The 21,906-nt window shown below is 37.1% G+C and overlaps 1 protein-coding gene across 1 annotated transcript in view; it reads right to left on the reverse strand.

Moving 5' to 3' along the window:
* Positions 1–16,622, reverse strand: part of LOC107099135 (semaphorin-3A-like) — a 71,535-nt gene extending 54,913 nt beyond the window's left edge. Inside the window, exon 1 of the mRNA XM_015397138.1 lies at positions 16,145–16,622. Coding sequence (XP_015252624.1) covers positions 16,145–16,256 — 112 coding nt within the window. The 5' untranslated portion in view covers positions 16,257–16,622. The remainder of the gene's footprint in view (positions 1–16,144) is intronic.
* Between the last annotated feature and the right edge of the window lie 5,284 nt (positions 16,623–21,906).

The raw sequence follows: 21,906 nt of genomic DNA on the forward strand, positions 1-21,906 counted from the left end.
GTGCATGGCATACACAAGCCCATTTCTCCTTGTGTATGCTCTGTTTAAAATATCCATCTGTTTGCATTTCTCTTACAAGCTTACCTTCCAAAAGAAAATTTGCAATTTTTCCACCATGTGAGACTCATCACCTGTAAGTGAAAATGCGGACAAACATGAAGGGTGACCTTACGAAAAGATATCACCAAAATGATTGACAATTAGGAGGACCACTTATTTTGATGATCCACCCGGAAAAAGAATATTCTCCACTATACCTTTAAATAGTGTTGCACCGATACCAGTATCGGGCGGGGCCCCGATCCAGCACTACAATAGTGGTATTGGTATCTGCAAGTACCAACAAATAGGGCACTGATACCATATTGAGAGTCAAAGTTATTTCAACTATTGTCACCCATACCAGGTAGGCAATAAAAAGTTCTACTTGATTAAATTGGTATTAGTCCTTTTCCTGCTTCACAAAGGCAGGCAGCAGCTTGACAAAGCCATGATGTCAAATGTTTTATATCCAAGTAATATACAGTTCTTCATATATCCACACACATATCATTTTCAAACAGATGGTATCGTTATGATATCGGTATCGGCCAATTCTGCACAGCCAGGGATCGGGTATCGGTATCAGGGCCAAAAAAATGGCATTGGCACCACACTACCTTTAAATAACACTTTTTAATGTATATGTATTAAATGAGTGTCAAACATGATGGCAGGTATAACAGAATTTAATCTTTCTCTCACTAGAGAAATGGCTCAGGTTTACATTCAGCAAATCTGGGAGGCTGCAAGAGACTTGAAATGTTTCAACAATAAGACTATAACAATGCTAAACATCGGGGAGTGGCAGCCTAGTGGTTAGGGCATAGGGCTTGGAGTCCTAAGGTGGTGAGTTTGATACTCACTCCCACAGACTGCCACTCAGTTTGTGGGAGGCCCCTAACCCCCGATTGCAGCACAGTGACAGCCCACTGCTCCCCATAGGGGATGGGTTAAATGCAAAGAAGTTATTTCTCCGCTGTGAGATCAATAATTATTTATTTATAAAGGCAAGATCAGCTTAAGTCATAGTTATGTGTTGGAATGGCCCAGTCAAAGTACTGACCGAGATGCAACAGAGAATTGGTGTCAAGACCTCATTTCGTCGAGGCCTCTAGATATGCAGAGATATTAGAGACTCTGGCTGTAATCATGCTGCTTCTACAAAATGTTTTGATTTAGAAGGGCTAAATACAAATGCATTTATGAATGCAATTTTCCATTGCATAAAATACTGAAAAATATTTGTTCTGTCATTTCTTTGTCATGCTGCTGCTTTGAGTTGATCTTGCACTTATATTATAATCCAAATAAAACACATAGCAGAGTTGGGTCTTAATCTGACAACATTTTAGAAATGTTTAGGGGATTGAATACCTTTGTGTTGTCTGGTGCTGTCCAGGTTTAGGCTGACGGTTTTACGAAGCAGATCTGAACACAGCTGCTGTTGTCAAGGTGAGGCATTCAGCCAGTATAAGCAGAAGAAATGGGACGTGTATGAAGGGAAGAAATGCTTTTGGCATACAGAGCGGAGAACGTCAGCGCAGCTTTTCCATGCTGGCAAAACAAGAGCATACGAGGACGAAGGTGACGTTCTGTCCTCAAAGGGTTGCTGTGGTGGGCCGCTGGGATATTTCAAAGTTTATGAATAGTTAGGGGATTTCAAATGAAAACTTTTTAGCTTAATTTAAGTACTGAAACATATTTCAATAAAAACATAAAGCATATAGCATAAAAAGGATTTCAAAGATTTTTTTTTCTCTATTTAGACTCCAAATTTCTTTAAAATTAGCAATAAAAAAAAACCTTTTTTATCACACAAACGTTTTATATTGATCTGTCCAATTATTCCCTCCCAGCCTAAAGGCTCATCCATCTAAGAGCATTAAGGAACCACACATGTGTATCTTTGTTTCCGTGTCTTTGTGAGCATCCGTCTCTGTCAGTCTGTTTGTCTGCTCACTGAGCCCCAGGGAACTTTAGCTGTCTGGTACAGTGTTCCCAACGGGCGGAGTTTGTTGGCTGCGCCACGAGAGGAGGGTGTTGTTGGAGGAGGAGGGGAGGATTTGGAGGGGGGGGTGAGGAAACCGGGGCACATTTCCTGTGGAAATGGGGTTATCACTTCACAATTACTGGTGCAATTACAGTGGGAGGCCTGCAGAAGCTTGGGAACAAAGCCTATAGGCACACAGATGGGCACTCGGATGGAGACATGAGCATGCGGGGAGTCTTGTCTAACACTCATATCTACATGGTATCAAAAGAAATCGCACCGTTTTGTCAAGGACAAGTACTCCGATGTTCTGTCTTTCACAGAGTGCCTGAATGTGTTGGAGAAGGTCTTTTTGCTGTCTAAGACCTCCTGCTGTGACAAAGTGGATGAATTTGTGATAGACTATCATGGTGTTTAAGATTATGGCGTAGTTATCCTTCCCCTGGGACACTGTACATTTTCCCAGATCCTATAAGAAGGCAAGTCTGCCCCTACCCCCTCTCACAGGATTCAACATAAAATTGGAAATTTAACCCTCATTACTTCTTAATCACCATAATTCTCTTTAACACTATGACTTATTTCACTTCTATTTCTCTTTTATTTTTCTATAAGATGAGAACCATATTTTAACCTGTCAAAATCATCACTTTTCTGATTACTCCTGACCCCGTTTTAGTTCTACAACTAAAGGCTGTGTATAAAATATAAACAAAAACAAGCTCTACTTAATGTTTCTTGCTGCTTCATTTCAGTTTAAACCTTCCAACACAGACACACAGACATACCAGAGCAGAATTATAGCCAAACACAGACACACTAGGTCTGGACTGCATCACCCAAAGAGCAGACCCACGTGGACAGCTTGACCTTTGACCCTTTGACAAATGAGTATTTATCATCATTAAACAGTTGGGTTTCATGGTGCAACATACACACAACACAGTCTGTTCACTGCTTACATTTCTCCTAATTTGTTGTTTTTCCTAATCCCTATTTGTGTGAGAGAAGGTTTATAGTTGCATGGACTCTTTGGGTCAGCCCTGTCAAATGCAGAATAGAGATGTCTTTATGCTTGGAGACATTGCTTAAATATTTCTCTTCAATGGTATTCTTTTCCTCCTTTGCTTATTTATGTGGTTTAAGGCCGTGAACTCCAGCTTTGCTCCAAACAGCCCCAACAAAAATCCATGTAATCATTTCCAGTGTGTGGAAACACCCTAAAAATAAATAAAAGGTTAGACAAAAAATGTATGTAAAAAAAGAGGTTAAAATGTAATTCACATATTGATCTGTTGTTGGTGTTAAGCAAATTCAATAAGTGTAACATTGCAAAAGAAAAAACAAGCCTGAAGATAACAGAATATTCGTTTTGATGAATATTCTGGCAGGTCCTTTATTGTTTGATCAGCTCAATCCATGAAATACCAAACATTTTTGGCATTAAACTGACAGTTTTCAGAGGTGAAATAGTTTTTCTGGTAGGAAAAGCAGCCATCTGACCTCATTTCTGTATAATCTTGGGAATGTTTCATCCAGTTTTGAAAAGTTGTAACAAAATCTAAACAGAATTTTCAAAAACTCATCTTAAATCAAACAGATTCTATGCACCGTATCTATAAGTGCATTTTATCACAATTATTTAGAATAAAAATGGATTCTACATGAATTTATCTAAATTTGAACAGCATTGAGATTTAAGTTGTTGCAAATTGATCTTACATAAATAAAAAGGAATGAATGATATCATCCTAGAAAGCAGTGGGTTGTGGTAGCTGCACTTTAGATTGTGATTCACTGTGGCAATGTGTCTTTGTTCCTGCTGGGCCTGATATTTAATGACTCTGTGGACTCGTGCCAAGTGGAAACGATCTGTGGCCCAGGCCGGCGACTCGCAGAAAAATCACTGCAGTGTTCCCCTCAAAGAGTAGTTAGTGCAGCACACTTTCCTGGAGTTTACAAATGTCTGCACTTAAGTGAAAAATCTCTGCAGCCCTTAAGTTGTCTGTGGCTTCAACTTCTTGGCTCAGCTTTAAAGCGTTTTAGATATAAAGTATTAGTTAGGAAAAGGCGCAATAAAATACCCCAGCGTTTTACAAATGGGCACTTTCTGAAAATAGTAGCTGCTCTGTGAAGGTTGGGGCATTTGTGATGCCTGCAGTGATTTAAAGTCAGCTTTGAGGAGCAGTTTTATTTAGAGTCCATGCTTTAAAGCCAAGCTAGATAATAAAGTTCCCTATCTGTCTTTCTACATCCTCTCATTTTTAAACAGGAAAAGGAAGTCCAACTTTCAGCTTTTTGTGGCACATGTCTGATCTCTCCATCACTGACAAAAGAGAGAGGATCAGATTCTTGTGGTTTCTTTTTTTTTTTAGCATGCAGCCATGGGAACATCAACATGGTGGCATCAAAGGCTAAGACCTTCAGTGGACATCTAGCACTGATATGAATCCTCCTTTTGGGCTAGCCAGTGATCAATTTAGCTACTTATTGTTATGATTTATTTTTTGATAAAGAATTTTTTGTCTGCTGCATAGCAAACACACAATTCTCACACCAGGCATTGCATCACATTGTATTTGCTGTATCGGCAGATGCTTTCCCCCTCCTCCCACACTCTAATAGTTCACACTGTGAGTGCATATCTTCATCAGAAAGATCACCTGCTGTTAGGAACATATGTGAAAAGATATATTCTTCTAACTTCCCTTTTCCTCTATAGTACAACCTGCATCTTTTTCTGCAAAACTGCCATAAAAACATGTCAGCTAAGAATAAACATACTACAGACAGTTTAAAATCACCCTCCGAGTATTCACTCCATCCCTGAACACACCCTCATATCCTGCGTCTCCATCTCGCTCTAATCTACAGCTAATGAGGTAAACTAATGGTCACAGTGAGTCCAACGCTGCTGATCCCATCTGGTTCTGGCTGACAAAAAGTGTGCCTTTGTGGATTAAAAAATTTGAGACTGCTGAGGTGAAAGGAATGCTTGGAGAAAAAAATACCTGCAGCTGCAATAAAAGACCTATAGATAGTGTTACATTCTGCCCTTTTTTATTAGTTTTGATACAGCTTTACTTTACTGTAAATGTAGCATAGAATTCATTTCCTATGTGAATTGTAAAAAGCACGTGGATTACATAAGTAAAACTTTTTCTCATATTTCCAAAGTAGTATGTAATAAAGAAATAATTGTAAACACTAAAACTTGGAGAGAAGCAGAAAGAAAAACAGAGAAGGCAGGTCAGGCTGGAGCAAATCCATACTTGGGGGGGAAATAGAAGAAATTTGAAGCCTGTGAAATTTTCTTTAATTACAGCCCCTCGGCTAAAGATAGCCTTAGATATTAGCATCTGAATCGTCCCAAGGGTGGATTTACAGCATGTCCACTGTTGTCAAAGGTTGTTGTTGCCAAAATAAGGTTTTAATTAGTCTCCATTAACCGTCTCTGTGCAGAAAAAGGAGAAACCTACAAGCATTGCATGTTTTTATGCTTTCATTTACTACAGAAAAGTTGGACTTAAGCAATGTTTAAAGAGGTGCTTCAAGTGTCCCAGAAATCTTTTAACAGCAGAGGAGCTAACTAACTAACTAGGTTGTTTTTCACTACATATAAGGGATATAGATGAACACAGCTTCATGTTTTTGCCAATTTGCTGCTCAGACTACCAGAAAACTAAAAATTCTTTCTGAAAAAACGGCTGTCTTGGTTTAAAAATACAGTGAAATGCAGAGTGAGCAATCAGCTGTCGTTTGACTTTAACAGTAACAAGCGATGTTACTGTCACCACACTAGGGTTCCATTAAAATTAATAGAGAAGAATATCCGGAGTGTGTGCTATTAAGAATGTCCCAGTGAAATCTACATTTCAGCTACAGCCTGGAAAACATTGGCCTAGATAGGAACAGATCTGAAAGAATGCATGAATAATAGAGTAACTCTCAATTTTAATACTGCTTTGAACGCTTTTGTGCTTTATTACTGAACTACATAAAGAAAAAAACTGAAAGGTGAAGTTAGGAAAAGTTAGGAAGGTTTTGTGAACCAGGCACAATCTAATCATCATCTAATCTAAGAACATTGAAAACAAAAAACATTGGAACAGTCAGTAGGTAGCATTATCCTAAAAACAAATACAATACATTTCATATGTAGTATTTGATAAATCTTGTTTTTAATGAAGCTATAACTTTAATTGAGAGCAACACATAAATGTGAAATAGAAGACATGATACATAATTTTTTCAACTTATTTATAATTAAAAATATAAAATGCGATATGACCTATATATATTTTCAGTGCCCCTGACTTTTTAAAGGCATCTTTAAAATTGCTTTGAAATTACATTTTTACCTAGCCTGACGTAGTCCTACTCAATTCTAGTCAGAATATGAGTCTGATACTACTCCATAGAGCTGTGATTATGGGGCGTGTTTCGAACGAACCAGGAAAAAAAATGCCTCTGTACTCAATTGGATAGACCTACAACAAATAAGAGCAACGGAGTGCGTGACGTATGTTAAGTGACGCATAGTTGTTGTCAACAAAAATCAAAGCGTGCAGTTTCACGCCTAGAATAAGAAGATGAGCCTTGATCGCGTTTCTCTGTTCCTCTTTTAAAATTAATTTGCTGTCGATATCTTCTAGAACAGACCTAATAGCAGAATCTACACACCTCAAATCTTCAGCGGCAGCCATTGTTGTTGTCACCCAAGCGCGCTTTGGTCATGTGGTTGATTACGTTACTGTTGATCATCTGTCCATCATCGTATAAAGCCCGCCCTGACAATTTGATTGGCCCGCCAGATATTGTGCGAGCATACTTGCACTACTATTAAGCAATGCCAGACCGAACTTCCCGACCTCAAACGTTGTGGGCGGGACTAAGTTCAGAATGGCACCCAGGCTAATTTTTACCAGCACTAAAAATCAAGATAATAAAATTTCTTTACCCTTCTTAACAATTCCAACGGACTTCCAACAGAATGTCACTCAAATTTAGGGTCAGCACTATTGTTGCACGCTGCTACATCTCACTGTAGGATTTTAAAGTTCCCAGCTCACAATGTATGTTCTCTCACCCGAAGCTCTGATGCGATCTACCTGCTCACACTGTACGTCTAAAAACCCCGTCGGACTCAGCTCCGCAGTGAGATGGCGCTACTCGGACTCGTCTATCCGGAAGCCAAATGAGTAGAAGAGGAAAAAGACGGAGGTGCCGATGGCTCCTGTTAAAAATGAAGCTCACTAGAGTGAAATGCACTGCCTTGGCAATTTGAGCAATTTTGTGTGCTGAAAGCCCTACAAAGGAAAACGACGTATTTGGATAAAAACATGACTGAGCAAACGTGGTCTGTCAATTTTACAGAAAGAACGCCATTTCATTCGCACCTCTGCCATGCTTCTATGTTTTCATCTAAGAGGAAGAAAAAGAAGAATCCTTGTTTGTGCATGCGCACTGAGTGCCTTGCCCATGACCACCTTATGACGGCCAACTGTATCAGGCTGAAAGTCAGTCCCATCAAAAAAGTCTTGCACGACTGGAGAATCGGCCTGAAAAGGTGAAAAAAAAATCGTACAGTGTATGCCTGGCTGAATGTGTTACCATGACAGACATATGGTGTTGTTAGACCAAAGCCTTTGACACAGTAAATCATGCATCTTAAAAAACCGACAGAGGGATGTTCTCAACCGATATTGGTCTGTTCTAATGTGATTCTCATACATTTTACATTTTACAGGATTATCATTGTGTTTGAAAACCAAATTATATCGGATTCTGCTGAACTGCTATATGGAGTTCCCCAGGGCTTTGTGCTTAGACCTATTCCTATTCATCTCCAAACTCAGCCTGAGAGGATAATACATACATTTGTGTCTATGCTGCCTTGTAATGACCTGTTTACTTACAGTAATGAGAAGGGGCATGCCCATCTTCAGGTATTCCAAAACTGCTGCAAGACTGCTAACTCATTCAAACAGAGAAACAGCACAGTCCCTTTTTAAAGTGACTGAACTGTTGTAGATTAAAATTTTTATTTGAAAACTCTCAGCACCTTTGGGCACTGGATGGTTTCAAATAGCAGCTAAATTTATTTTTAATTCAAGAAACCTTCAATTAGTCGTATGTTTTTATGACATTAATTACATACAAGCTTTGCTGAAGAAGATTCTCACAGGATGAAGCTGTCATAACCGTATTTCACCTTGGAGATGTCACGTTCAGGGCGAAGTGCAGTGTTGGTTCTCTATCAACCTTTAGTCCTGTAGGCTGATGTCCTGCAACGTTCACATGTGTCTCTACTTCAACACACTTGAATCAATTAGAATGAATCAAAGGTTCGATAACAGACAGCGATGCTCTGGAGTAATAATGAGCCTTTTGACTGCTTCTGTAATTAAGTCCCTCCTTTGCCTACCTATAAGTGGTTAGCCTTTTTTTTTTTTATGAGGTTGTTTGTTCACTTTTAATCTCAGGTAATGTCCCAGTGAAATACATTAAAGTTTGTGGTTGTAATTTTACAAATATTTAAAAATTTGATAAATAGTTTGTGAATAATTTTACAATCGGGTGAATGTAAACCCACAAAGCACTGTGCACTGTCAGGGGTGGTACGCTGAGCTGAAGATTTAATGAAGATGGAAGTTTAATCAGCAGGTTTAAATAAACAAAACCTCTTATGAGGCAGATATGTTTGAGTTACATTAGACTTTGTTTTGTTTTTCTGAAGAATCTATCTGTTGTTACTTAAAAAATCTGATGTTGACAGATCAGCTGGAGCTGCAAGATGTCTAAAAGACAACAGACTTTAATAATGTCCTGCTGCTTTAAAAGCCAATATACCATCTGAGATGAGGAACAAAGAAGCTACTTATGTTTCACTGTTAGCTTTGATGGGTTGTGACCATTTAAGCATTTTGGTTCATAAAGAAACAGCATTTACGTGAAAAATTAAGCTATTTTACAAAAAGTTAGAAAATCTCACCAATATTTATGTGCATCATATTTATCTGTTATGAAACATACACAAAAACATCTACATGGAAAAAATATACAGCTGTGAATTAATGTCTCCTAAATACCTAACAATTTGCATGCTAATAGCATTCCCTATATTTACATATTTTCCTGCAAACACACAAGAAAAGCAACTTTATTTGAGCAGTATAACTCGACAGCAGAATGCAGGTAGAATCTCTATTCATTTTGAAAACAACTCATATGTACTCCCAATAATCTCCTATGACTGATAAACATAAACGTCTCTAGAAATCAATTCATGAAGTGAACGCAGCATGAATAAAACATGACTGTGCCTCTGTGGGCCTTAATAGATTCAAGCTGACTTAATAAAGCAGACACAGTCTTATTTTCTGACAGTGCAGATGGTTTTATTGTCAGGACTTTAAAAGGTGGTGTTGGATATCATAAAATACTTATATGCGTTTACTTAAAGGACGCATATATATAAACTCAGCTTAATTGTATTTTAACTGCATGCAAATAAAAAGTCTTTAACTTTCTTGTATTTAAAAGTGCAAAATATTTTTTCTTTTTTTTTTCTTTTTTTTTGAGTTAGAAACCTTCTTCTTCAGCAGATGATATCTTTACCTGCCATCAACCAGTGGTTCAGTTAATAGTCTTATTAAACCGGAGTTAGTTTGTGCGTCAGCCTACAAATTTTTATTAGCCCTTAAAAAGACAGGTGGAGAATTGCAGTAAGAGCTGCTCATTCATTTTAAGTCTGATTAATTCCCATTTTCATGAACCTCTCTGTTTAGACTGAAGACAACCAATTATAATAGAACCTATAATGAAACCTACTCTCTCTGTCACTGACTTAAATTTATTTTTGCTTAGATTTTGGATGCTCTAATATTGTGTAATGCAAATAATAATATAATATGCAATCTAAAATCTGTTTTTCAGATCCTATATTTAGAGTTTCATTTGTAAAAAAAAAAAAAAAAAATACAAGGGTACTGTCTTGGTTATTGTTAGTCCAATATGAAATCTATTGCATTTCCCTTCCTATTTAAATCTTCACAGTAAGCAGACTGAGGGGCATTTAACCCAGCATACTACAAGTCAAGATTGTCCCTAGTATTTCATTGTTTGCTTTTATGTTTCTGAACAAATTGTTCTCTAATTTGGTTTTTGGCTTTAGCAAATCAATATACTTCTGGTTAGTCTCTAACTGAAGGAAACCAAGATTAAACCCTCCTAAAAATGAACAAAAAAATGTTTAGACAATACATCAACAATGTAACAATATGTGTAGATCCACCATAATCTAAAGTTTATGTCACTCTGTGAGAAAAGAAAAATTGCTGTTCAGTACATTTGTGTCCATGTGTGGGAAATGGGGGAAATGAAGTGAGTATCAACAGATTATTCAATATTATAAGAAAAAAAGGAACTGAAACAAGCTGATGGAAATCACATTATTAGCATGCCAACCTTCCCCAAACCTGTAGTTTGTGTGTTTTTATGAAAAAGAATCCAGAGACACACAGCCTGCTCTGGCTTCCTTCTTTACAACAGCAAAAATGAGACGTTTGCTTCTTAAAAAATGGTTCAACTTTCCCTCTGATTCTTTGGTTTAACAGTTGCTCATCACGGTTTTGATTGAGGAGCCTTAGAAGCTCCTCCAAAGGACACTGAAATTGAAAAAGTCCTCCATTCTCTAATTTAAAGCACTCCTAAACCCCCAAAACATAAGAACAAAATGCCCACTAATTACGCTATTGATCCTGGGTGGGACTGAGGGTCTGTAGTGTCTGGCGGTGACCTAGGTGCTGATTCTAAAGTGTGAATAGAAATTTATTAGACCTCTATTAGTGAATGATTGTTCCTACACTTTATACGTCTGAACACCCCCTGCCGAGTCACCCAAGATGGCGTGCTTTTGTCCAATCACCTGCAGTCTCAGTGTTCTGTTTAATCTCTCTCTCAATCATTAATGTTAATGACCCCACTGGGCTTTTGCCTGTAAACCATGATTGGGGTTCAATTCCCTTCTGGGGTAACAAAAAGAAAATAGTTAGTTTATTCCTTTGCCTAAAAGTCAATTGTCTTAATTTGCTTCCTGTTTAATAAACATAACAATGGTTGGTAAAATCCTCCATACAGCCTTTTTGGTTAGATCAGGCGGGAAACAACTGAAACAGGTCCTGAAAAGCTATTTAACTGAAAAAGGTCCTACAGAGCCAAAGTGCACCAACCGCAAAGACGGTTACTTGAAATCAGGTAAGATAGCAAGAGAAACACTGGTAATTTAAACTATTTTTAAACATTATTTAATATAAAAATTATTGCTAGAATATAACCAAAAAAATGTCATATTTTATTGCACAGAAATTCGGATGTATATTTTTTTTTTCATCATTTCCTGATGTTTGATTACTTGATTATGTTATTTTACGCCATCGTTTTTATAAGGCTGCCACACCTTTTAAAAATCACTGGGCTCTGCTTACGTTCTGCTTCATATATCTTTATAGGTCACAATTTGTTTCACCAATGCAGTGAAATAACTCATTTAAATGTCCGACTCCACTGTTTTTCTTTTCAATTAGTCTCCTACTATAATTCCAAGACACAAGAAAAATCGCGGCGTAGAGCGTGTTTGAGCTGCCAAATAACGTCAGAGTCAAAATGTCTGAATGGAGCTCAAATCCTTCTCTAATTACAGCAATTCCCTTCCAAAAAATCTCCACCCTCTGTCTGAGTGAAAGCTACAGCGTGGAAATGACCACAGTGTGGAGCTCCCGTGGAGAGAAAGAAAGAAAGAACACATGTGGAAACACATACACACACAGGATGATGGACATCACAGTCCTTTTCATCCATCACACTTCCTTTTTTTTTTTTTTTGCTCCTTCCCTCTTCAGATTGGATATATTGGCCATTGTAGATAAAAGAAATACACCCAGATCTGTGTTGTTCAAAGATAGAAGGATTTGCCTCAGTGGAACACAAAACAAAAAGAGGAGTGAGCGCTCATCCTGAAAGTAAAGCAGCTTTGTTTGTGAACATATACAGAAGCCTTCACCTTACCATATCTTTACGTGTGCAGAAACACAAACACCATTATACAAACATATCTACCTCCAACAGACATGGTGTACAGCCTTCACACCTACCCACACAGCTCCAGTGCAGAGAATAGGAGATTTGCCCCATTAGTGCTGCCTAAAGGCACAGAGCCAGTTATTAGGTTTAGGAAAGAGACAGGTTGCTTTGTATGATTTTCTTTGAAGCAGATGAATTTACCATTTTACAAAAAGATAAACCAAGTAAAAACAAAATGATATTATCTGTTAAGAAAATGTATTAAGAGTCTTTACACTGCAAAAAAAAAGGAAAAAATCTTAAAGTGTGCAAATACTTTTTGTTGCTACATGAGGAAAAACAAGAAATTTCTACCATATATTTCTTTCTCTTTCCAATTGATTGTATTTAGGTTCAAATAATTAGAACAGACAGTGACTTTCAACTTATGCAGGAAGATGTAATCTGTTGCTTTCCCACACCACATGATTAGAGGAAACTGCGTTTACCTTTGTGTAACAAAGGGGCTGGGATGCTTCATCCTAACTAGAACTAAGAGAGGAAACCCTAAATCCTGTTTTAATTACAAGCAGATCCTCGATTGTTGCCTGCAAACCACAAAACACCCTGCATGGGTCGTAGTGTTAAGCCCCACCCTGTTTGGTGAAGAAGAATCCATCAAGAGAATTCCAAGAGCATCAAATCCACCCTCTATCACGCAGACATCATGTTGAAATCCTCCTATTATCCAGTGAGGCAAACCCAATCCCACTGCAGCTCTCACAACGTTAACACATGCAGCTTTATACGGTCGATGAAGAACTACATAAAATCTATAGTGTTTAAAATTCCAACAGACATGAGCTTTGGTCTGTTGTTCAAAAATATCTGTTTATTCAGCCTGTCGTACCTTAAAGCGAGAGAAGAAATGGAAAAACGGACCTACTGAGCAGATTTGGCCAATAAATAGTTGAAATTTAATTGACTTGTGGGCAACTGTTCTCATTTATGATAAGGCTCTGTTGAACCCATCAACAAGATTTTTCCAACGTCCGACCCCATGGATCTCACTCTGGTTAACATATCCGCCCAGGGCAAAGAAATTGCTGGTTAGGTTGGGATCTGGATCTGGGATTTGGGCCATCTGAAGACCACAGGCACTTCCAAATCCTGCAGGAGGGGTCGATGCTCACAATTAGTCAGTCATAGAGGATGTCCTTGGTTTGCAAAATTCATATGCCAAAAAAATGTTTCAGAGATGTTGCCAATAGACAAGAAGGAAATAAATCCAAAGGAAATAAAATGATATCCCATCTGGAACCTTGCAGCTTTAGTTTCTGTTTAGGAAAACTTTGCTGTATTGATGGCACTAAAACAAACACGGTTCTCATTCTCGGTTTCTGCAAGTTTCTTTTCAACCAACACTTGTAAGAATGCAGCAGGAAGACAGTTTAAATCTGGCGGAAATAAAAACAAAACACATGAGGTTCCCCTTACCCTTTTATCGCAAGACTAAATGAAACCTTGTATTTACTAATCAATGAATTAATAAGATTTATAGCTATTAACATAGGATCTAATCTATTTTTTTTTGGGGGGGGGGCTGCAATATCTCTGCATACCCCTTAGAAAAATAGGTATTTGCATCCATAAACAAAAGTGTGACTAATGAATCAAATAACAAAAGTATACCAAAAAAAAGGCAACTTGCAGGTTGTATCAGTAGTCCAATGCCAATCCAAAGACAATTCAAAGGTTTGAAAATGTCTCACAAGGCGACTTAGAGCAGTGAAGTAGTGAACATCAAAATAATTTATTCTAGTGTTAAAATGAGGTGGACTTTCTTCTTGGTGCTGAATTTCTTCTTGCTTTGCTCAGACTGCAATGGTATGTCCACAAAAAAAAAGCTATTCCCCCACTGCCCAATTTTGTTTGGGCATGTCTAGAAATCTCCATGAGTGCCTATTTTCTCACCTTTATCGACCCACAGACCTGAAAAGGAGTGTGAATGTATCCTAAAGTACAAATCACAAACCAATTATATTTGTTTATAGTAGGGATATATATTGATTTCAATAATATTGCTGTGAATTGACTTGAAAATATCACTTTCTTCTCATTCAACCAACTCTGTTGTAAAAGCATAAACCCTACCCCCAGGACACAGTTTGAGAAATGTCAGCAAAATGGGCAGCAGGAGGATAAGTGTGGGATAGGGGAGGAGGTTTAAGCAGGGTGTGGTCAAGACTGAGGAAAATTACCATGAACTTGACTAACAACTAACAAATAATCTAAGCATCTAAATTTAAATGCTATGCTGACTCATTGGTAATAAAATGCTCACCTTAAAAAGGTTTTAAATCCATGTTTGACTTCAAAGTTATTTCTTAATGAGATGGTTTTATGGTGCCTTCCATTTGTATCTGGAAGTCTTAATACCATGTGGAACTGTTTTGGTCAATGCTATGGTTGTAACAGCGGCCATAGTGGAAAATGAAGAAAACAATGAAGAATATGAACACCAACAAGCAAGAAACTGGAATGCTCATATAACATACTGTTATACCCAATGGCATGGCTGTGACTAGGGCTGAAACAATTAATCAGTTTATTAATTATTAATTGATTATTGAAATAATCTTAATTCATCGTTAAATTGAGCATAGGGACTGTAAAACATGTCTTTAGTTGACAGAACTACACACTCAGAGCAGTAATTATATCAATATTGTAAAATAATATGTAAACATTTTACATTTAAGATATAAAAAAATGTTTTCTTCTGTCAATATGCTGTATCCAGAATCCCACAAGGGGAAAAGTTTTAGTTTCAGCTGGTTTAATTTCGTACAAAAATCTTCTTTGAGGAACATTTGGAAGTCTAAAAATAATCGACAAATTTATCAATTTGCAAAATAATCATTAGTTGTAGCCCTAGCTGTGACATAGACATATATACCTATATTGGAGAATTAAATGTCAAACATTTGCACTGTCACAATGCCACAATTAGGGTCTAATTTATACAATTTATTTACAAACAAAAATTTTTGGGGGGTTTTGTAAGCAGTACAGAATGTCCCTACCTCTCTATAAACTATCTCAACTATTAGAGATATACATTTGGTTTTGCTGTTAGAGTCCAGAGAGTTCATCAAACTGGCCAAACGTATAGTCAACACGCAAGTAAAGAACACAACTTATTAAAACATAACTTTGAAAAACATTGTATTCATAGGAACTATGATATTACACCCACTTTAATAACAATTATCATTCAAACGATTGTGCAGCTCTCAAATATTAGAATGAAAGGAATTGTTTATGCGTGTGAAATGGATGTAGAAAGTGTAGAAATGGGAACTCAGAGGCATTTAATGGGACAGCTAATTGGCTATTTGACCCAAACCCAGAGACGCTTAATCCAACAATGTTTTCATGAGATCAGTTTCACAAAGCAGACCTTCAGATGAGCAAAATAATCATTACAAAACCTGCAATAGTATGAAATCAACCCAAAATCCAAAGCTATTTCTGTTTGTCCTTAAATTACTGTACCAGGTTCCTGCAGTAAGATATATAAGATACAGATTTATTCAGCTTTACTAAATTTCTGGAATGCTTTTTTGTTTTAATCTATAAAATAGTCTAATTATTGTTTTCTTGGTGTTTGCTTCCCTTCTGTTCACGTCAACTGCAAGTACAGCTTTCTTGAACACAAAAGAAACCTGGAGGCAGTAAATATGTAAATATTTCATCTGAAAGCCATTATTATAAAGTTAACTTTGTAAACAATGATGTGAATACATTTTAAAGTCTAAAGAGACCTCATGCTGAGAGGACAAGGTGTAACAGTTCATTCATTAATGGTGCAAAGGTGCAAAAGAGACTGAAAAACAGGTAGAAGAGCACCATGCTGTTTAATTTCTCTCCTACTAAAGCATAGTGCTGGTATAAAGGAGAGAATCCACAGTAAAAGCATAAAAAAATGAGAAAAAGTTAAAATGTTTTCTGGGTTTAAGAAAAAACAAAGCACATGTTGCCTCTTACCAGAGTATGTAAACTGTAGCCTTGGCTGCGCTGCTCTCCACGCTCCTGTCAGAGTGCTTCCAAGGTGGGCAACCAGGACTGCTGTCAGCAGCCAACACATCTTCCTCCTCATCACGGACAACCTGACAGATTCAGAAAACTCACTCTGCTCCAGAGACTCTCCTTCCTCAACCAAGTCCTAAAGTCTTAACTGCTAAGATGCTTAAAAAAACCAAAGTTTGAATCCTTGAAGAGTTTAAGTCTCTAAGATACTGAATCCAAACACTTTAACAGTCCAAGTATGTCTGTCTCTCCTGCATCCAGATCCATAAAATAATCCCCTGCTTCTTCTACGAACGGCACCCACACCCGTCTGTGTATTTGTGTTTACATGCGTGTGTGGGCTTCAGAGATGAAGAGGAGAATGTATTCCAAGAAAAGACTGAGGCGTCTCTCCGCTGCCTCCTCACAGCCTGACAGCTCTCTGCTGTTCATGTGTTGCCCAAGCTCCCCTCTGCATGTGCTTTTTCTCTTTCTCTCTGTGGAAGGCGGAGAATGAAGAGATCCCAGATCTTTGTGACCACCCAGCATACACACACTCACACACACACACACCCCTTCATGTGGACAAGCTTGGCTATTCAGTTTTCTGGGAAAACCTAGTTAAAGTGGAAATGAGAGAGACAAATTAGCTTTAATCTTTATTCACATCTCTCTTACTGTTTTTTTTCTACACTTCTTTTACTCAACCTCTCTTTATTAATTATTTTCATTCTCTGTGTTATCTATAATGATACGAATGAATATATGTGCTTGGAATAAAAGCTTGATATAGAGACATAAACAAATTACTATCACTGTACAAACTGGATTTGTAATAAGTTTCTATAAGTATAAAGTTTTGCCCTGTCGTAGGAAAACTTATTATGTTATTTAGGACACTAGTATTTCAGAGCTTTTTGCATGGCAAAAAATAATAATAATAGCAGAATACTTTACTTTTATGTAAAAAGGAAATAAATCAGCCTCATAATCTATGTTGGTTTGTACCTTCCTAAGTAAAAGAATAGGGAAACTCATGGGTTGCTCCCAAATTACAGCAAAATCCCTTTTCTAAGATCTGTGTCTTTCTTTCAGCTCCACACTATGTTTCTAATTATTTCCTTCCACTGCTAACCCACATGCATTCATTAAAACTTTTCTCTCATTCTCTTGTTTTCTTTAGATACCAGCTCACTTGGGTTACTTGATCTCAGGCTGAATTTTTCACCAACTGAAGATCAGTTACAGGCTAGTGGGAACAATTTATTCGTTCTCTGGAATAAATAATGAATTTAGGTTGCCTGCAAATTAAGTAGACGCTCCCACTGAGGAGTTATGGATTTGTAAATGATTTATTTTGCAGGGGGTTTTTTTATTGGGTAATTAGAGATTATTTTTTAATATGTAAATATGTAATTAATATGAATATTATTATTTCACTTAACTTTTTCAGAGCTTTATAGGGGTTTTTGGTCACTTTGACAACTGCAGCTAAAACTGCTTGTTAATGGAGTAATTAAATTACTATGCAAGGGAATAAGTTGCCACATGGTCCAATAGAACAACTAACGCTCCCCCAGGGAAGGAGCTCAGTGGTTTAAAGGTGACCTTTTGGATGATGCCGCAGCTGCTTGCCTTGGTAACTGAGATTAAATGATATTCTTTGCAGTAATGAGGGGGGAATTCAATTGCAGTTCAGTTAAAGTCAATCATCTCTTTGGGCTTTTGGGTAGTTTTGTATAATTTACAGAATCGCTGTGATCTGTGCAACCAACTAATGATTTTAGAAGTGCTTACCTCCTGCTACGTCTGATGCAGTCTCACCTGCTGCATATTCCACATTTTTAAAGGTTTTCATCAAGCTTTAAACTGCTAATCTTTAAACTGCTAAGCTTTAAACAGTAATAAGGTAATTCTAATTTGTCTTTTAAAGTATATTAAAGGACAATATAAAAGCTGAATCCAAATTGTTTAGCCTTTCTGATCTGAAAGTTGGTTTGGTTTACAGAGAGCCCAGTCAGTCACATAACTGCATCACCAACTCATGTTGTAAATTTTGGAATCCTTCCTTTGTTTTTTTCACGATCTCAGTGCATGGGGTCAGTTTAACGAAATGTATCTCAGTATTCCTGCAAACACACACTATTGGAACATGGAGTAGTGAAAAAATGAAAGTTAAAAAGTAACTAAACCCAAAATAAAATCTTTTTATGTAGAGAGACTGAATAAATTGAGCCTTAAGTGTGTTATCTTTCTGATACTGTGCAGATTATGACATCTTAGAGTAAACTTATTTAAACTTGTTACCCAAACCCATGGAAAACCTGGAACCTGCAGTTAAATTTCCTAATTGGTTAAAACAGAACAGCTTGTTACGTGTCTACGTCCCAATTAGGCATTCGGTTATAAAGGTGTGTGCTACTTACCTCGGATCTCAGAAACTGGGAAGTCACAGTGATGTAATCTCCGATGTGCATGCCCGCCCGGTTTCCTGTTTGCTAATATTGGTATTCCCAGTTTGGGACAAAAACATTGTTTGTTTTTTTTGTCCTAAAATTTGTAAATTAACAACCTAGTGCTAACATTAAAAATTCCGACATAAACTATACCAGAGTCTGAAAGCCAAAATGACTGGAGCTCCCTCACATCCTGGAAAACTGCAAAGATGTCTTCCAACTCTCTCAAAAACTGAAAAATGTTGGTCTGTCATCTGTTTTTTGGGTTGTTGTTTTTGTTGGGTTTTTTTTTGACTGTCTGGCTATTTTCCACTCTCTACTATGCTCCTCTCAGCTAATTAGAGTGAAGATGCACCTGGATCTCTGCTAATCATTCTCATTTATCCCAGCTGTTATCCTACCTCTCGCAGTCTGTCTGGGCCAGATTGTCGAAAGCCACAAAGCCAATAGCTGTCCAGCGTTCTTGTTCCGCATTGCCTAATTCCCAACCAGGACTCTTGCACTGCCCTTTAGAACCGGCCAGCCTGTCATCTCCAGCTGTGTCTGCATGTTTTGCCTTCTGCTCCTCTTTGGACGTTACCTGCCTCTACCTGGATTTTGTCAATTCATTCACATTTTTTTTAAATAACATACCATGTCTGGATTGAATATCAGCTTCTCTGAAGCCAAGCTGGACAAAAACTTGCTTGCTAAATCTCTGCACATTGATCTTAAATAGCTAGTTCAGTGGCTAAGATTAAGACTTTTCTCTCAATAACAGCTTCCAAATAGAAGAGTGTTTTTGTTACACCAACTCACTAATCAGGAAAACTATAACTGGCCGGTCCCTGTTAGTACCCATTAAGCTGAAATAGTCTGTTTTATCCATCGGCTGAATCTTTTTCCAAAATCTTGACTTATGGAGTTCATTTCCCAGACGAACAGGCTTTAAATGCAGAATATAATTATGGATTGACAATATATGTGGACACACTTGAAAAGGAGATACAGGCTTTAATCAAAATGCAAACTTTTATAGAAAAAATAGGAACCTGTCTCTTGGTAATAAAAGCCAAGAACAACCTGTCAGTCACTGCAGGTAATTCATTTTTTAAAGAGCTCTTTAGGTTGTTACTCTTTTCTAAACTATTTAGCCCAGTCTGATAAGCGCTAAAGCAGTACTTGTGGTATTGCATGACATCGTGCAATAATAGATTAGTGTTACAAGAAATATGGCTGGAGTGATAGTGTATAATGTGACTCAATCAGTCATTGAACATCTGGTTAACAACCTGCTAGTCTCCTCTAACTATACAGTGCTGTTTTAGAAGAACCCTATCAAGCTCAAATGGTTGAATAATACCTCAATAAAAAATGTCACCATTTACTTAAAAATGGTTATAGTTAAACCTGAATAAAACTCAAAAACTTTTGGGAAATTTTGAAAAAAAAAAACACTCATTATGACGTCCACCTTTGTGCAACGGCCCCAACAGACTGATGGAAATCTGTTAAACTCGCAGGCCATTAAGAGGGGATAATTTGAAGCTCGTTGCCAACCTCATCAGTCCGCTTGTTAATTACAGCCAATGAATGCCCAGTGAACATGAACAAAAAAGCCTCTGGTTCTGGTCAAACAAGTGACCTAAATTAGTCAATTAGCATTGAAGCCGTAGCTGTTGTTCCCGTTGTGGCGAGTCTCAGATCCCGCCGCTGCTTTTCTCTTATAACCACATAAACATACACACTCACTTCCATTAGCTCATGTGCATCCCCTGTGTTTCATAGATAAAGGCAGAATAGGACAGTTAATGAGTCTTCAATGCTATCTTGTTGCGCTGTTTGTTTTCTGACCTTACATGACCAATTCACAGTTCTCAATTAGTGGTACTACAGTTCTTGGAGGTAAATATTTTTATAGTAAACACTTCTGATATTGTAAGTTATTTATATCTCAAAATGCAGTTAAATTAAGAGTAATAAATGATTAAGACAAATATCTTAATCAGTGCTTTTTTATTATTTAGTTTTTTGTCCAACAGAAACACACTTCAAAAATTCAAATCCAAGTTTTTCCTAAAATAAATGCATTTGATAATTTGAGGCAAATACATAATTTTACAACTTAAAAAAGTCCTTTTCATTCAAAATAAGAAAAACAAAACTTTTTTTTTTACGGAAATGCATAATATCTAATAATGTTATGTAACTTATGAGAAAATAGATTCATTCTAATAGCAGATCATTAAATTTACCTGTCTAAGGGCAAATACACTTACTTTAACAATTTTTTGCTTATTTTAAGATCATTTTTACAGTGCATTATTATACAAATGCGCCATAATTATGTTTCCTGTTGAGTTATTCTTTATCATCCTTTATCTTAATTATATCATTTAAATGTTTTCAGGAATTTGGATGCTCTTTACTGAATTACGAAGAAAGACATTATGATTATGATAGAATATTGAATTTCAGGAGCTCTGAATATCTTCTCTGTGCTGCACATTAGATTTATGTAGGAGGCCAAATATGCACTGTAGTCATACGCATCCACTGCAGGCAGAAAGGGTCTATGAAGCAAAGCTTTGCTGAGTTATTCTGATAAAAGCTACAAAGAGATGCCACCTCTATGGAAGCATTTTCTATCCAGAGCTTCAAAAGTATGCCAAAAACAAATGTGGACATGCATGAGTGGTATGCTTGTACATTTGCAAGTTACCCATGGTAACTGATGCACCCCCATAACAACACAGATGCTCGTTTTAGCACCTTTTACTGATGGAAGCATGGTTGATCTTTCTTATCTTGGATATATAGATTCAAATGTTAATTCTTACTACACAAACAAATCTGAAATACAGACTCACTTTTTCTGAAGCCTCTTAGTAAAGATTATAAATTTGTTTATTTTTCTCTTAGGCTGCTACAAAACATGTTACAATCACTGGATCATTTTGAACACTCATTGTTCTTTAACACATTCCCAGTCCATGAGGTTATGTTTATCACACAGAGATTTTTCAGCCCTCCTTGCTGGATTCAATGTTACATACTTTAAACATATCTTTCATGCTGTCTAAGATTACAAATGAAAATGTTTCTTCGGATTAATGTTTTTTTCTTGCATGTTGAAGTCTTTACAAAGTTTAATATAAATAGACTTGTGAAATGTGTCCTTCCTCCTAACTGAAGGCTTTTTTTTTACATTTTAACCTTAGTCATTTCCTCACCCAAGGATTCAGCTTTCTTAATCTTGTTGGATGGATGGATGGATGGATGGATGGATGGATGGATGGATGGATG

The sequence above is a fragment of the Cyprinodon variegatus genome, unplaced genomic scaffold (assembly GCF_000732505.1).
Source record: "Cyprinodon variegatus isolate N-32 unplaced genomic scaffold, C_variegatus-1.0 Scaffold839, whole genome shotgun sequence".
In the NCBI taxonomy this organism is placed as follows: domain Eukaryota; kingdom Metazoa; phylum Chordata; class Actinopteri; order Cyprinodontiformes; family Cyprinodontidae; genus Cyprinodon; species Cyprinodon variegatus.